Consider the following 18370-nt stretch of genomic DNA (forward strand, 5'->3'; position numbering starts at 1 on the left):
AGCCACAGACCAAGAACAGCTATGTTGTAACTGAATACCAGGGAAGTTCTTTTCTGTATAATTAGTTCAGGTCAGAAATTAGGTAGTGTAAAGTTGAGAGGGTAAAATGAGGACATGATGACTCACACATATAATTGTTTCACAAAGAGCACAGTAAATAGAGTTTTTTGATAACCACTTCATAGCTTTCTCACAAATGAAGATGTAATATTTCCTTATGTGCCAAAGAACGGTGTCAATAACAAGGCTATTGCCTTAAAGGTATGGGACATTTGGAGTACATAGTTATGATCAGTGATTTTAAAACTACCAAACTGATTCGGGTATCCTAAAAATACTTGTTTTTTTCTAATTTCGTCTTACAATGGAACAAAATGAGAGGACAACTTTACCAAAAAGTAGGCAAGCACAAAACTGCAAATTTTGTAGAAATATCAATTTGCCAAAATTTAAGCTCATCTTTTCTTTTTGGCATGGTTTTGGCATGGCATGGAAGCTGGTTTTCTATTCACAAATAAGGTGAAAAATCTAAGTGCACAATAAAAAACACCTATTAATATAGACCCTTTACCAATGCTAAAGTGAAGGCAGTAACATTTGTATAAATCGTATAATCAAACAAGTATAGAGGGACATTTTGTGAGCCTACTCTTATCTTTATCTATTAGAAGATAACATTCTGCCTATAAAGCAATAGATAAACAGACTGTGGGATGTTTTCTGAAAGCTTTGGAATGAAGTCATTACAGATAGGAAAATATTTCATCTCATCCTACGTTAACATCCATTAAAAATTTTGACAGCTCACGTATATGATATTGAATACTGATAAAGTTTCTTAAGTGATTCTGAAATGATTTTGATGTATAGCAATTTTACCATTTATACATAATTTTCAGATGAAATACAGATAGTAATAGTAATATCTAGAATTTTTAAGGGATTGAATTATTTTAAGTGTGTTATCATGTCACAGCATTGTGTACCAATGTCCAGCACTTTATCACAAATTTAATTCCCAGTTCCCTACAGCAAATGGTAAAGAAAGATATCACTATGTCTAGTTTATACAGCAATAAAGATGAGAAAATAACCCCAACTAGTTGGAGGCGTAAGTTACAAAGATGAGATGTGATCAACCAGAGATGGGGATGCAAACATCTGCATCATTCCTCCAAACCATAAAAGGTTCTCTGGTTTGCCGAAAAATGAAGGGGGGAAAAAGTGTGTAGACCCTTTTTCTTTTGACAAAACCAGACCCCTGTCTGCCCCAAAATGTAACCCCTGTGTTGAAGAAGCCTGGCTGAGCCTCTGTCTTTGTTTAATCAAACTGGGCTCCAGACAAAGACAGCAGTCATTGACTAGTTCTGGAGGCAACTTTAACCAATGGCCACCATCAGTAGCATTTGTCAGTGATTTTTTTCCTGAAATGAAACCAAAATTTTAACAAAGCTTCTTTGATGGATCATTGATTTCATTATTGGGGAGGAAATCCCTCCACCTGACTTGTGCTGCTGGTGCCAGCTTAGAAAAAAAAATCCCTTGGATCAGGCATGTTCAGGGTTTTACCGGGATCAACATCATTTTCTTACTTGAAAACCATACTTAGTAGAGTTGTGCATTAGCTATTCACAATAATCACAACTAATCATGTGTGCCATAAAACGTATCTGCATTAAGGGTTGCATTTTATTGCTTTTTTGGTATATAAACCGCTCAAAGGGAATTGTGTCTTTACTTCTTATCTTTGAGGAAATTACCCCATTAACACTTCTCTAAACTATATAAAGCTTGAAGAAGGGATTTAGGTCATCCTATAAGCTGGCATATCTAATATTTAGGCTAGCCAACAAAGAATACAGTTTGAACTAAAATCTTTCTCCGTACACCATACTTATCCTAAAACTACTGCTTTCAGTCAGAAAAATGTGTGCCGAATCTGGTCCTCAAGGATTGGAGGTGAATACTCCTAATATTTGCTTATGCATTGCTTAATAAAAATATACCAAGAAAAATAATAAAACACACAATAGGGTAATCATTTTTTCCCTATATCCTATTTAAAAAAAATCATAATATGCTAGCAAACATGTTTACCTAATGGGATAAATGTTCAAATCCTGACTATAAAAACACTGTCTTGTTTACACTTACCTTTTGAATGTTGCAGCTCTTGAAGCTACCCAGAGGCTCACCTAAAAAGTACCCACAGTAACCAAGTAGAAGAACTATAACATATACTGGATGCTAAAACGTTGATCTAAACACAGGAAATATATTCCAGAATTCCAAATTAAGTTTACAACATACCACAAATGTTCATCATGACGATTTGGACCTGATTCATTAAAGCTCTACAAGACTGGAGACGATAAACTATCATGGGTGAACCTGGGTGATTCAGCAAACTTGTAATAGACCTACTCCAAGATTGAAAATATTTGCCAAACAATAACAAATGATTTTAAGAATTCAGTTCCAGGTTTGCTGGATCACCCTTAGTTGTCTATCTTCTCCAGTCCTAAGGAGATTTAATAAATCAGGCCCTTTGACTTTAAACATTTTAAATAGTTATTGATATACATCTATGTTTATGGATCACATGAATCAAAAGTTGATCGACTTAACAGACATTGCATACAGGCTAACAAGCCATATGTAAATCACAAAACACATCATTTCATGTATATCACTGTAGCCAATATGGAGTGATATCACTTGCCGCTAGCTAAAATGATACACATGGGCATTTCACATGGGATTCCTAATAACAGGTAGAGGTAAAATAGCTTTTTAACACTTGAAGTGCCAAATTATTATAAACACTAGCTTTCTGCAAGCTACATACATAAAATATGATAATTTACATAATCACAATTTATGATTTTATTCTATTTTGTAGTTAGTGAATAGCTTGGATAGCTTAAAGCAATGCAATTTTAACAAGCTGATGTTGTATTTCCTAAAATCCTTATTTTCTTTTGCTGGAATTATCACATAAAGATTCCTTTATGTTCATATAAAAGGATATTGGAAAGTGATGGTTGCCATAAACTTGTTTTTTCTTCCTTTTCTTGATATACTCATATTTAGAGTAAAATCATATTGTGGAATAAAACTGTATAGCAGTATAGCAGTTTGTAATTAACTGTAGCTCACTTCTGTCCCTTCTTCATTATTATTCTTTGGTATTTTTACTGCTTAAGCTAATATTAGCAATAAAAAATATTTATGAACACAGGTGGAGAGCAGAAAACTACAGTCAATTTTGGGGCATGACGTTAAACGAAGGATTTGAATATCGACTGGGTACAATACCTCCTTCTTCTTCACTTCTTAGCATGAATGAAATGGCTGTAAGTTTTCTTGACATTTTAGTATTGTTTGTTTGAACAACATGATTGTGCTTTAGGGGGTATTTGCAGTATGGAATATAGTTTTCAAATTGCTGTTAAAAAATCAAACAGATCATGCTTTCTTTAACAGGAAAATTGTATTTAATTCAAATACCAAAGAGGGTTCTTTGTTTAGGCAGCTTGAATCTCATAGGAAGAGGTAAGGTTAACATGGGTTTACTAATCTCAAGAACCACAGATATTAGAAGTCACTAGGAGCACATTTGATGATATCCCCCCCCCAACACATGTGATTGTCAAGTGATTCCCTTGTCCCTGAACTTTAATGAATGGCAACTTTAAAAAGAACCTGGACCCTGACTATCCACTCTATAGCATTTACATATTTTGCACGGTCTGACCATGGGGTGAATTTGCTGGGTCAGCCACTCCTTGAAGAATATGCACCTGTTTTCCATTTATGAATAATCTTTCTCACTGTAGAATGATGGACTTTAAATTGTTTGGAAATGGCCTTACGAGAGTAATAGGCAGCAACAATTGCCAGTCTAAGATAATTGATGATGTATTTCCTCCCTGGCATTGTGTTAACACTTGAATATTCTCTCTAATACACCCACACATATTGGACAGGACTGCAGGGATGGGTCCTGGCTTGGAGGTATAGTTCCCCATTATTAAGGACATGAGCTTTTTAAACCAGGGCACATGCTGGGAAAAGAGTCTAGAATTAAAGGAAGCAACTCTGCATTGGGTTGCTAAGGTTTAATTTAATTTCAGGTCTCTGGAATGGGATGGAATGTACTGAGTGGGCCTTCCCATTACACCCCTGGTACACCAAATGGTTTGGCTTTTGCAGACTGTAGGTCTGGTATAGGAGCACAGGTAGACTAACATGGAGGAGGAAGTGGAAGCGCAGCAAGCAGCCTGAAAACAATTTTCTGTTGACGCTAACTAAGGAGCTGTGTTGTTATAAGAAAAGCTTTAATGCTGTTTGATCTGATCTGATTTGATTTATGGGCTCTGAGTAAGCTGCCTTTTCATTTTGTTTTCAGTTTAAGCTGAAGAAAGCTGTTTGGTTTGGGATAATATTAAAGCAATTTATAGGGACAACCAACCTTTCTGTGTGCTGCCTGCAAGAGCTATATATATATATATATATATATATATATATATATATATATATATATATATATATATAAACAATATAAACAATGCAGACATTATTTTAGTCACATGGTAGGAAGATCTTTTAAAATAAATGGACTACCTGACCCTACATCTACAGGACAGCACAATCACATATATTGGCAATGCTATTGTGGCTTCATATATATAAACGGTGTCTAATAAATTCTGTTTTAAGTGAATATGAAAAGACTGTTTTGAAACTTGGCAAATGCTTTGTGTCAACAGGTTTTGTTTTCTGTCTGGCTGTCATACATCAATTTTTAGTTCCCTGTTTTCAATAGGAAATCATTGTCAATGCACAGTAAGTGCAGTATATGAATTGCAGATGCGTTTAGAATGCTTTCACAACTTCACAAGTAAAGTGACCTTAATAATAATAAAAACAAACAAACAAGATAAAACAAAACTGGAACAAAGGAGAAGTGCATCATCTTTTTTAAAAGCATCATAAAAGCAGCCTAAAATGCATGACTTGTTTTCTTTGTTAAGGAATACATCACAGAAATTAATGCTGCCTCAAGACCCAAAAATAAACAACAATAAAGTAACCTATTCCAACAATATCATTCTAAATATATGTAATACCAAATTAAATATATATTTTGTAGCACCTTAAAGTGAAGGATTCATTCAAAATTACATTACTTTCATAATACTTCTACATCTCCTTGCTTTAGTGTTTGTTCACATTTTCAGAATTATTAATGTGTGTAATTTAAATATAAATTTAATGATTTTCTTTTGCTGTGTTTTATCTGTATTTTACATGGTTTTTATCTTTGTAATAAACGTAATAAAAAGCACTCCACATTTTATCCAAAGTGAACTTTAAAATGCAGGTTAGAAAGGTAAATGCACCATTTTCGAAATGCAGATGTGTAAATGTGTTCCTACAGGAATATGAGCATTTGTAAAGTTTAGTTTTAACAGTTATATCTGCTGGAGATGTTATGCAACATAATGAGTTTGAGCAATATGCAGATTCTGACAACTCCAGCATATTAGGATATTGTTAAGTTCCTGTTTTTTTCATCTGTTCATCTGCAAAGCTAGCAAATTGCAGACAAAAATGTGCAGGAGTTCTACCAAAAAAGAGCAGCTACTGAGGCAGTTTCTGTAAATAAAATGAAATGTGTCTTTCCAGGCAAGGATTCAGGAGGTCATAAACAGGAAATAATACCTGCATGCCATAAATTTCATTATCCAAAGCAGAATAAAATAGAGGTGGTAATTAAACACCAGAAGAAATCCTTGCCAATCCACTCTGCAAGAGATCTTCGTGATTTAGACATGCATGCATTATACCATTATGATATACCCTTTACCTACCTAAGCTTTACATCTTTATTTTAGGCAAAGCCTCTTTCATTAGAAATGAATCTATTTCTTTTACTTCTGACTCCCCATTTTATGTAAAACTCTTTGATCTCTACATCTTCAGATCCTATTTATAAAGGGACAAACAGAATTTTTCCTAAGAAAAAGTGCATTTTTTTGTGCACAAATCATGCCTTTTTTTCAGTTCAGCCCAACGTTGATCAGATAAAAAAAGTGCCACTTTTCACGATGAGCACCATTTCTAATAAACACTACTTTGCATTTACATTTCTAGTTATATATACCATATATATATATAAAGCCTAATCACCACATTTGATACCTTTAGATGGTTTTCACCGTTTTGAAAGTAAACACGTAAGTAAATAGAACTTCCTATCTTCACTTTGGAGGAAAAATTGTTCTATTTCTTGTCCGGTGAAACAGTTGTCAACAGAACAGGAAGTATGAAAAAATCTGCTCATAAAATTGGCACTTAAGTATAATTTTACCCCAACAACTAAAACTAAAAAAAATTGCTAATATTATTAGGAAAGGCACGTAACACTGAGAAGATGAGCACTATGCCTGTGCACAATAGACCTTTACTCAGTCTGCTTCTACATAACTATTGCCAATGATACAATGATGATGATACATATTATGCAAGACAGAGGGCATCTGCAAACTTTTTTGATATTCACATGTGGTCCCAAAGTAGCTACTCTGTTCCTATACAACAATAAGAATAGGAAACAAGTCTATATATCATTTATATATATATATATATATATATATTCCTAAATGCTTTATAAAATAAAATCAAATATGTGCAGGATTTGTAGAAGGGAATAGGAATATTAATATAATCAATACAGTTTTACTTTGTAGACACACATTTGTCAAGTAAATATAGAACAGGTGAAAGTAACATATGCTAAGTTTTCATATCTACAATTTACCAATTCAAACAGTTCTTGTAAGTATTGTTAAAAAATAAGCATGGTTACTTTAGGAGTCCGTATTGTCAAATATTGCAGTTGATTTTTTTTATTATATGCTTAACTGCACACAAATAGAGCTCATTGATATTGTGATTTAAATCATGATGCTTCTGATTCAGCTAAGCACTACTTTTTATTGTATATTAGTGGCTACAAGTCCAAGTTCCCAAGTTTTAGATTATGTAAATATGGTGAATTAATGTGAGTGTGGACTCAGGAAATTCTATTTTCAGTAGACAAAGTTTGCAAATAATTTATTCATCTTCTGAATGTAATTTGAGGTCATTATATCATATTTACATGTTTACCAGGTAATAGAAGAAAAGCTACTACAAATGGAGGTTGATCAATTTATTTCCCACATGATGCCAAGTGATCCCTAAATAAAATATTGCTATTTGCAAAAACAGACCAAATTTACTCTTGGTCTGGTCTACTATAAAGCTAAATTTAGCATACCATACACCTTTGTATACTATTACCTTATTTTATAACATATTTTCTTTTAAATTCCTGTACATTGAAATAAAATTTCAAACAAATCCCAGCTGTCTTCTACAAATTAAAAAAACTCCTTATGTAATGGAGTTAAGGATGAAGAGGTGTTTGTAGTTCAAATCCAGAGAGCAAACCCTACAGGATCACCTACATCACGCATCCCGGGAGGCTCTCAAGTGCTCCTTCTGCGTATGCCCGGGCATCTCAGGCATGGGCAGAAGTACCCTTTTTGTGAAAAGGGAAAAAAATTGCTGATCTCAAGTATGCGCAGTGAGATTGTCAAATTTTTTCCAACCTATGTCTCGCATCTGGGTCGGGTGACATAGGAAAAAGAACCTGGAAGAATAGGTGAAGATGGCGGCGCCCGGAGCGCGGGCCCGAAGACAGATGTCGGGACGATGCGGGACCCGATGGAAGAGACTTCTGGATGGATCAGACTTGATCAGATTGAAGGTAAGTGGATTTTTTGTGTTTATGGGGATTTTAGGTTTAGTTCCGCTTTAAATCCTCCCTAGCTGTCAGGTAACCTTACTTTATAAAATATTGTCCATTTAATATTTCTGTTGGAATACACTTTGTGATCCAAAATAGATTGGGTAGCAGTGATATATAAAATATAAAATAGTTGATCAAAATAAATACATTATGTAGCTTGATTAAAGAAATGTAATAATTAAACAAGTTTACACTCAGCTGTCCTTTCACAATTTACTGACAGGCTGTGAAAACTGTTGGCAGTCTTCTACTTCTTCACATTTGAAACTTTTGGAATATCAGATGTCTGTTAAATAATATTTTGCTGTTTTTTTTATGTACCATACAGTTATTGCTGAACAATTGGCTGTTTTATTTTAGGTTCGAGTATCTCCAGATGAAGAATTTCCATTGCACTTCATTTCTTCATACAAATGGCCTCAGTATATCCACAGGCCTTTGGATCAAAAGAATTGTGCAGCATCCTGGGCCTTTTCAACAGCAAGTAATACATATTAAATATTATAATATTATGTTATGCAATGTTAAAGAAGAAACAAGTTTTAAGGTTTAACAGATTGCAGAAAATAATTTACACAGTCACAATGACAGCCAAATCGCCGAGTTCAATTTCCACTAAAAGGAAAAAAAAAATTCACATATGCATACTACTATCAGTGTTTTTCCTTTGTGTCTTTTGCAGGCATTTTTACTCACTTCTTTCTCTGGAGACATAAGAGAAAGTAAGAAAGTAGAAATAAAGTAAAAAAAAAAAAAAAGCCCCTTATACATTTAAAGTATTAGCAGCACAGACATCGCCATATAGGAAAGATTTCCCCAAACAATATTTTTACAGAGAACACTAAAAAATATTGGATTTCCCAGCACTTCATGTGAATGGTCACCGGAGGATTAACACCCCATCCACTCACTGAGGTAGACAGACAATATTTAAAGTAAGTGAGTATAACTTTCTTGTTTTCTCCACAACTAAAAAATAAAGTATGTTCTAAACATTTTAGGTTGCAATATTGTAGCCCCAACAGTCAGGGGTATGTTTGTGTTTGTTTTTTTACAATGTTTTCCCTGTAAAGGCAAACATTAAGCTAGCTGTCCCTCAAAGGAGTTCACAATCTAATGTTCCTACCATAGTCATATATCATTAATGCAGTCAAAGGTCAATTCTGGGGGGAAGCCAATTAACCCAACTGCATGTTTTTGGAATATGGGAGGAAACCGGAGGAAACCAACACAAACATGGGGGGAACCTGCAAACTCCATGTAGATAGTGCCCTGGCTGAGATTTGAACCATGAATTTAGCACTGCAAAGGCAAGAGTACTAACCTTTGAGACACCCTGCTGCCCAGTAACAGTATTTTCCCCCTTGCAAGCTAAACTTCTGTGGAATTATAGGCTGCTAGTGAGGAAGGAATACCAGAGCAAGACCCTGCTGGATTGGATAATAAGGCCCCTGACTTGCAAATTCCTGCCATGCCTCCTAAAGCAGCAGACCACACCACAAGTCAGTGCATAATTTTGGTTCTTCCTCCAGAGGAGGAATAGCAACAGCATAACCAAAGGCAACATGTCGCTTCCTGGAACAATGGCGTAACCACAATTTAATGCAACTGTGTGCAAATACTTGCACAAAGTAGTTCCCAACCACTACCATACAGCTGAACAGGAATAGCTGGGTTGAGTATGTGGTTTACCGCAATTCTCAAAAGTGTGAAAAATGTAGTTGTTGCTGTCAGTTTTGTCCCCAACAACAGAATCAAAAATGTATCACAAACCTGAGACATCCTTCTCCCTATGAAGGTTTAGAGCAGACTCTTTGCTAGAGGAAGAAAGTCTTGAGTAATCTTGACAGAAGATTTGTTTTAGAGTCTATTAAGCATCTGTTATCAGTATTAAGCTCCTGCAAAGATAGGGTTGCCTTCAAACCTGGCACTCACCTCTGTCTGATACAGAAAGAATACAGAGGTAGAGATTTATAAAATTGCATAGACACTTTCATGAATGGTTCTTTCAAAAAACAACCTTATTTCAACAACTAAAGAACTGCAAAGCCACTGAATTTTAACAAACCGATCTTCAAAATAATGACAACTATATTTTGTACATGCAGTGCAATAAATAAAAAAAATCCTTTGAGAGTATTCAGTATTTAATTTGCAACCTTTTGATGCACTACAGCTTGCACAGAAATAGTGTTAGCCCTTAGAAGGCCCAAGGCGCAGACTCCAAGCAGTAACCAGTTCTTCTCCAGAGCCTCTAGTGGTGAAAACCTGGTGATGTTGCACTGCTGGTTACTGCCAGGTTGCGGTCCTTGGGCACACCAAATCACTAAGCAGAAGAATTGTCAAGGAAGGTCAGGATCAAGGCAGGCAGCAAGCAAGAGAGGTCAGTTTACAAGCCAGGGGTCAAATACCAGGGATCCAGCAAATAAATGCCAATGACACAGGATCCACTGCAGACACAGGATACACAGGAGACACTGAAAGCAACAGGAGGCACAGGTGACACAGGAATATCCATAGACATAGAGGAACACTGGAATAGCACAAGGGAATAGCCTGGGAAACAACAGACTGGGCAATACGGGGTTAACACAGGAGCTGGACAAGGGAAACACTAAATTAACCAACAGGTGAACAGGAAATGCTCAGCAGAGCTAGGGGGCTTGGCACTAGTGGAGACACATTGCGCAAAGGCTGGGTGTTATGTCTGAGCTAGCTAAATAGCCAAGGATGATTAGGAGGCTTTTGAACTGCCCACATGCGCAGGAGAGAGGTACATGCACTTTAGCGTGGAAGAGGTAAGTGTGACAAATACTGGAGGATCACCAACTCATCACCTCCTAAAGATTTGTCTTATCTCAAATTTGCAAATCCAGGCATCATAGTTCCTGTGTTGAATGATTGTCAGAAGATTGTATAGACCTAGTCAGATTTATTTTAAAAGCCAAAATGAACCCCAAACTAATAAACTATCCCTGTGGCACCGCCATCTTTCTTCTTTTCTACTTCCCAAAGAATTTCTTTGGCCATCTTGATTGGCCATGGTTGATTGGTTTAACCAGAAATTCACATAACTTGCAATAGAAGCCAGGATTGCCAGGCTATCCTGGAAACCAAGACCAACCAATGAACATTGCCTGTCCCTTTATGCAAACACCACTTGCCTGAATCTCAGAGGTTTAGAGTATGAAATTACAAATTTTCCGTTGGACCCAGATTTCAAACCAATTTGCTCATCATGCACTGGTTAAAGGAAACTAGTGCTTAGAAACATCTGAGATTTGTCAGCACTGACCTCTCCTTTGGGAAATGTTTATTACTTTTCTGCCTTGCTGGTCTAATGTTCAATTTTTTGTGAAGCACTGATCTGGAACAAAAACGCAGGTGAGGAGTTCAGCATAACTTGCTTTTTTCCTGGTCATTGACTTAGAATGTGTTGAAGTCAGATGATCAGCATTGCTTCTAGTCACTATTCATTTTAAATTGTAAGTCAGCAATGGTTTCTATATACTGGTGTCTTGGTTCCTATCTATTGTTATGGGTTTTGTACAACTGCTATTGCTGAGTGCAAGGATTGGATTTGTGAGAAATGTGTATTTTAGTTTTATTACTTTTTAGATGATTTGAAGACAATGACAAGCATAGGTTAAAACAATACAATAGGAGCAATGTGTATTTCAGAACATTTAAAGTCGTCACTAATAAATAGTATTTCATCCTATTTTAAAAATAGTTTGTGGTTGACATTGGCTCAAACATAAAATACAAATATGCATGAATGGTTACCATCATTTTACATCTCAGTTGTCCTTTCGTTAGTGGATTTCTATGAGAACAATATTCCAGTGTTTATAGACACAAGGGGGAGAATGGTCAAAAGATCAAATGCTTTTTTTTCCTTTCTTCATCTGTATGTGACTGGAAAATAAATGACCTTGAGTTTTTTAAGTAATAATGTTTCAGGTAACTTAAGGGTCTGCACATATTCACTTTCACTACCAGTAATATGTCAGATGTGATAGTTTTCGTCAGAGATAGAGGAAGGACAAGAAGGAAGCTCTGTGCTTAAGAGGTTACCAATTATTTTTAAAACATACAACTTATACATATGTCTTCATGAATTAGGCTATTAACCCTCTACTATCTCCTGTAGAGAGATTAGTCAACAAACCCTGCATTTTTGTCTTGGCTGGACTTGAAACCATGGGCTGCAAAGGCAAGAATTCTAGCTATCCTACCACCCCATTCTTTTTCACATAGAAAGTCTTGACTAGGGCACAGCAGAGGAAGCCATGAACTGCACCTTCCCCAATCTAACCCAACTTTCCCATTAAAATAGACAACACCATTTGTTGGATTAAATTGGCCATAGCAGCTCATTTTATTAACCATTGTATATAATAACAGACTTTTATATATGCATCAACATATGTACAACATCAAACAACAAACTTTTCATGACAGCCTTCTATTCCACCAGCCATTGTTTTTCTTTCTAGGTCCATGAAACAATTCCTCCCATCCTAATCCTTTTAACAAATACCTCCGCTCACTAACCAGGCCCCCAGCCGCTATCACACCGCCTCGGGGACAATTAGCTTTTAACACCTAGCCCCCACAACAACTAAGTGTCGTGCAGGACCACCACTAACGGAACAGGGCCCATCCCCTGATAGGCCCTACCCCCTTATTCCCTTTCTTCCCGAACCTTAACCCATTCATGGACCTAGTAAAAAACCACCTGCTGCTATGACAAATGCCCAAACCGTACTTCCAAAAAACAGGGAAGGAGGGTGGGAGTTGCTTGTTACCAGAATTTTCGTCTGCCCCTCCCCTTGTGTACCTTTTTAAATCTTGCCCAGCACTCCTCCCTGCATCAATAACCCCCCAACCAAAAAGTTATTCTTTCCTCTCTACTTTTTTTTTTTTTTTTTTATTTTTTTTTTAAACTTAACCTCTGCTTTTCCTGCCTGCCCTTCTTACCATGTCATGCGGCCCTTCGCTTAACTAGCTCCAGGCCAACTTTCTCATTTTGAGTGCCACTTAGTCTTTGGTAAAAGTTAGCAAAGAGGAACACCAAATGGTCTGTGTTTTTACAAAAAATTGTGTTTCTGAAATTACATTAAGGTCATGATAGCATAAATGCAAAGAATGCTCTGTGGAATTCTCGGAAGAATAAATGATAGCTAATTTTAATAACAAAAATCTATTGTTATAATTTATTATAGGTGTTGCAGCAGATCGGATAGCAATACACTCTGAGGGCCGCTTTACATCGAACCTCTCTCCTCATCATTTGATTTCTTGTAATGTTCACAATCAGAATGGGTGCAGGGGAGGACACATAGATAGTGCTTGGTGGTTCCTGAGAAAACGTGGGTAAATATATTTTAGAAAGTATTTGCAACAAGCACTAATCAAAGTAAACTCTTATTTGTTTGGTATAAATTGGACATATTAGAAACATTTTGCTATACTTTTTTTTATCATTTTTAGTTATATACTATACTTCTACATAAAATGAATTTGAACAGATACTGCTTTTTTTTGTTTATCATCGGGCCTGATTTTTTTAAAGCTCTCCAGGATTGGAGGAGGCAGACTATTATGGGAGAATCTGGGTAATCTAGCAAACATGGAATGGATCTGGTTCTGGAATAAAAACATTTGCCAACAAATAGCAAATGATTGGTAAAAAAAATGCATTCCAGAATTGCTGGATCACCCAAGTTCTCCCTTCATAGTCGATGTTCTCTAGTCTTGGGGAGCTTTATTAAATCAGACCCATCATGTTAACAAATGAAAGTCAATATGTATATAGTATTTGTTTTACAAAAAAAATTAGTAAACAGGAATCACAAAAACGATGGGTTGCTTGTCTATCTCAAAGCATGAGAAAGGGTCTGGTTTCAATTTATCATTTGATTTTTTAGTTTTGGGGCACTACTATGTAGATTTTTTTTTGTCACATTACCATTTGAATGTGCCATACTGGAGAGTTTTTCTTAGTAGTAGCTGGATTTGCTTTTGGTTCTTTTCTTTTGTATAGCTTGATGTTTAGGGCTTCAGTTATTTTTTTATGTTTTTTTTTTACTTTGATTTATGCAAAAACTAATTTTTTTAAATTTTGGAACATGTTTCCATAGGTCTAATTAGTGGTGCCACTACTATTGCTTTGCAAGTAACTCAAGTTTGAAAAACATGTTCCCACTGTTTTTTTTTTACTTTCCTAACAATTTTGTTGACCTTACTATGTCCAGGGGGTTTGAATTTAACTAAAAAAATGTCAGCCATAAAAAAAGTGGATAACTTTGCAAGTTGTTTTTGAAAATCAACTTTGTTGTTTCAACCTCAAAAGTTGTTTTTCATTCATACCTGCTTTAAATGTTGCCACTTGTCTCTAGCAAATTTTTAAAATAACATGTAATATGTAGGTTGTAACTTTGCATCCAGTTCAATCCTATGTAATGGAAACAATCTTTTATCATAGTATTTAGGTTTTTTATTGTTTTTGCAAAGTACCAACTGTTAAATGAATTTATTGAATTATTAAGTTACGTTTAGATTGACTGGTTTAAAGATTTATTTAGTTTAGTGTATCATTTTTTTAGCTTAAAAAAAGTTTATTTGGTGGTCAGTCTTGCCCCATAACTTCTTTTTTAACGAAGACTAACTGAAGGACTGTAAAAAAAAATAATGCACTTATACATAGCTACGATGTCCTTAGACCTTGGATCCTTCTAGGTCATAGTATATAGATCATCAAGCTTGATTGGTTGAGTCCATGGTCATTTGTTCCTTGGTAGAGAATCTGCAGTACAATATAACAGGAAACCTCCTACCAAACCAAATTGGCTTACAACTAGCAGTATTTTACATAGTATTTAGTAATTCTTATGTATTCTTATGTGTACTTTTTTAAATGTCTTTTTTAATGTTAATGTTCTGTTATGAATATAATAATTGCAAGCATCTTAGCCAGACATTGTTTTGTTAGATAAAGCATGGTAAAAGACCAATTTATTTTGAGATAATAAGCTGGCCTATGACATATTGAGAAAACATATACAATAAAAAATGGAATTGTTTTATTTTTTCCAGGTTGGTGTCACATGAATGTTATCCTTATACAGCAGATGACAGTAATAACATACATGCCACATGCAGCCTTTCAAGTGTTACAGGCAATTATGGCAAAAGCTACGCAACAACCCCATGCCCAAACAGTTTGGTTGATTCTAATTACCTCTATCAGTGTAGCCCGCCTTACAGAATAGCATCGAATGTAAGTATGTCATATTTAATCTGTTTAGTCTGACACAGGGTTAATACTGAGAAAGTCATACATAAACAGCATGCTCCATGACTGATACATATGAATTGACAGTTAATTCAAGATATGGAGGCCTTACTAGTACGAATTGGCTGGTAACCCTATCATTGAAATTATATTATTTGATTCAGTTTGTTTTCTTGATGAAAGTGTTTTGTATAACCTGATAAATAATAAATCAATGTAGATCCCACTAGTAATCTTGTCAGCTGATAACCACTTGTACTGCACTTTTATCAGTTACTTTGTTTCTAGCAGTTCTTGAAGACAACAAAACTATTTTTTACATTTTCAAACAGAATGTAACATTAAACATGATAAACAAATGTGTTTATAGACAAATGTAAAGGGGTTTGATGGGCAAATCAAATATTTTCTTTTTTATGAGTTATTAGGCAAACTACTGTCAAAAAAGCCATTGGGAGTTAGGACTTTTAGAGGACATGTACCGAAGCAAAAAAATGTTTCTTAATCATATCACTCAATCTGATAAAGGGTTTTTCAAGTGAGTTTGGGAGCAACATTGAAAATATAAAAATCATTTTAATGATTTGTCTGCATTACATTGATATTATCAATGATGCCTTTGATGTCTATCACAGCCTGTTCAATTATTACTCCAGCAAAGAGGAAGAATTATTTATGGCTCCTATATTAGAACAGTATATAATCTGAAAAAAGTGTGTGACACCTATGATCAATAAATTTATTGTTTTATTCAAATACAGGAAAGAGCAATCATGAAGGAAATTTTTGAAAATGGTCCTGTGCAAGGTAAGTCAGAATACTAATTCAAATGTTACCATACATTTAATTGAGTTTAAACAACCTTTGCCATTAAAAAGTTTAATTTTTAGGTATATAATATACTATACAATATGCATTTAGCAGGCTCTCTTTAGTATTTCTTGCATGTCAATCTTTTGCATGTTTACCCTCATGCCTTCCTGTCTATTGGTACAGCTAATACAATTTTGCAAGATTTGCGCAATTAGACACAACTTTAACAAGTATAGCTGCATGAGCACAGATTCAAGTGTGATTTTTAATAAATACATATATTTGTTGTTATACATATATTGTGTATTCAGGATCCATGCCCTTACATTATTACATTTATATCAGCCCAATGCAGAGCAGATGCTGTTAATCCTTGGCACTCTTTATGCAGTCTTATTCATAATGTATAGTTTTGACATACACTTATTTTATCAGTATTTCTCTGTGCCTCAGGGTTGTTGACATTACAAATGTCACACACAATTGGTATGAGGATGGATTCAGTTTTAGCATTAGAATAGGGTAAGAAATTGAAAATTGTAGAAAGTTAACACTCTTTTTTTGCATTTTGTGGTGTTTATGCCAGCTGAGTTATAGAAGTACTTGTGTGCTAATGAAACAAACACCCAACCCTTCTTTTGCATGTAATGTCAGGACACTGTGAGAAATGTATTACTCGTGTTATGTGTACACTGCCAGTTTCTGCGTTTCCATAATTCAGACAAATGATCTCCTATTCACACTATGTAAAAAAGGAATATATATATATATATATTCTAATGTAAATTGTATGTGTTATATTTCCTAAGGCAAAGTTAAAGCATACGTATAAATCAGATTTCAATCTGAAGTTATAAAACCATGTCTTTGACAGCTTTAGCCAGAAAAACATCTAAATGTCTTAGTCAATTAGGCTGTCAGGTAAAATACAAAAATCATTGTTGTAACTTCCTCAGAGCAGGAAAATTGACATCAAGAAATGGCATTCCCATTATGTCTTCTATACTGTTGGGGAGGTTATTGAAAGTAGCACCCATAGCAGCAAATATATTGCCAGAAGCAATGGTAGGATGTGCTAAAATATTCCAGTCAATCAGCTAAAATTGTTGATTGGATAGCATGCTTTTTTTCCTTAAAAAAAATGTTTAATTGAACAATAGCATATTACAGCATACTGTATGTCATACAACGGTGTAACCAGAACCAGCCTTACAGCGTTACAGTAATATAGAATATAATATTAATATTTATCTATGACCCCTTGAGCAATTTTGTTATAGAACACTATTTCAACAAGGCAGAGCAGCCATCTAAGGGGACAAGGGGTACTTCTGACAGAGACCTGATCAAAACAGCTTGAAAATGCTGGAATTTTTAGACTGGTGTGGGAGCTTGGGAGGTTTACCAACTATGGACCCCAGGAAATTCTGACAGTGGTCCTGCAAACAAGGATTGGTAAAATAACTTGTAGGTTAAAAGAACTGACATAGGTGGGAGTAAATAGACAATATAGGAGAATATTTTTTTAATGCCCAGAAAAAAAGTTGCTTGGGTAATAAAATAGTCTCCACATTTGATTAAATATATATTTACGCTCAGTTTCCCCATCTCAAAATGGTCTACTGGGAGATTTAAGACTAATGTCTCTTGGTGGATTTATATGCTGACAATCCTGCACAGTCCTTAAAGAATTTAGAATAGGTGTTTTGTTTGTCATGTTTAATTTATTGTATTGTATTTATTGTATTAATATTACAGAATGGATCAACTTATGGCACAATTGTTTCTGTGACAGTGTGGACAACTTTCTACAGTTTTTCAAGAAAAGAAGCTGTGTTGCATTCAAGCATATTTAATCCCCAAACTCCCCACATTTTTATGTACTGAAGTTTGCTATTTGTTAGTCCTTAGCTGTCACTGCATTAGGTCTTTTTTAAAATTTATTTTCACCTATTAGTCCCTTGAATAACAAACTCTATATTCCTGTGTGACTACATTTACTATTCCAGTGTAGCCATGAGTATCACCTACACTGGGCTACAAATTTCAAATTGCAAACTTCATTACATGAGCTAAAATGGGATTAGTACGCTACAATAGGTTGATGTAATTATTTTTTGTTTCAGTGCATCTTACAGGAAGTGACAAGGACATTACATTTCTGGCAAGATCAACAGATACTTTCTGTAATTGCTGAAAATATTCTTAGGTTAAAAAACTAAAGTGACAACCACAGCAACTTGTAAGCTGCAATACATTATATTTTGTTCTTGGGTTTATTGACCCTTTAAAAAAATTGGAACTTTTAATATTGTACCTGTCAATGCTAAGGAGCAGTGGAACAATATGATCTAGGGATCTAGAAATAAGAGAAAAGTCTGTTTATTTAGTAATTT

General features: G+C 35.0%; 1 protein-coding gene across 1 annotated transcript in view; it reads left to right on the forward strand.

Moving 5' to 3' along the window:
- The window catches only part of TINAG (tubulointerstitial nephritis antigen), a 43407-nt gene that overhangs the window by 11916 nt on the left and 13121 nt on the right, over positions 1–18370 (forward strand). Inside the window, exons 4-8 of the mRNA XM_072410411.1 lie at positions 3242–3356; positions 8222–8345; positions 13090–13240; positions 14963–15146; positions 15923–15968. Coding sequence (XP_072266512.1) covers positions 3242–3356; positions 8222–8345; positions 13090–13240; positions 14963–15146; positions 15923–15968 — 620 coding nt within the window. The remainder of the gene's footprint in view (positions 1–3241; positions 3357–8221; positions 8346–13089; positions 13241–14962; positions 15147–15922; positions 15969–18370) is intronic.

This window comes from Pyxicephalus adspersus, chromosome 4, assembly GCF_032062135.1.
Source record: "Pyxicephalus adspersus chromosome 4, UCB_Pads_2.0, whole genome shotgun sequence".
NCBI lineage: Eukaryota > Metazoa > Chordata > Amphibia > Anura > Pyxicephalidae > Pyxicephalus > Pyxicephalus adspersus.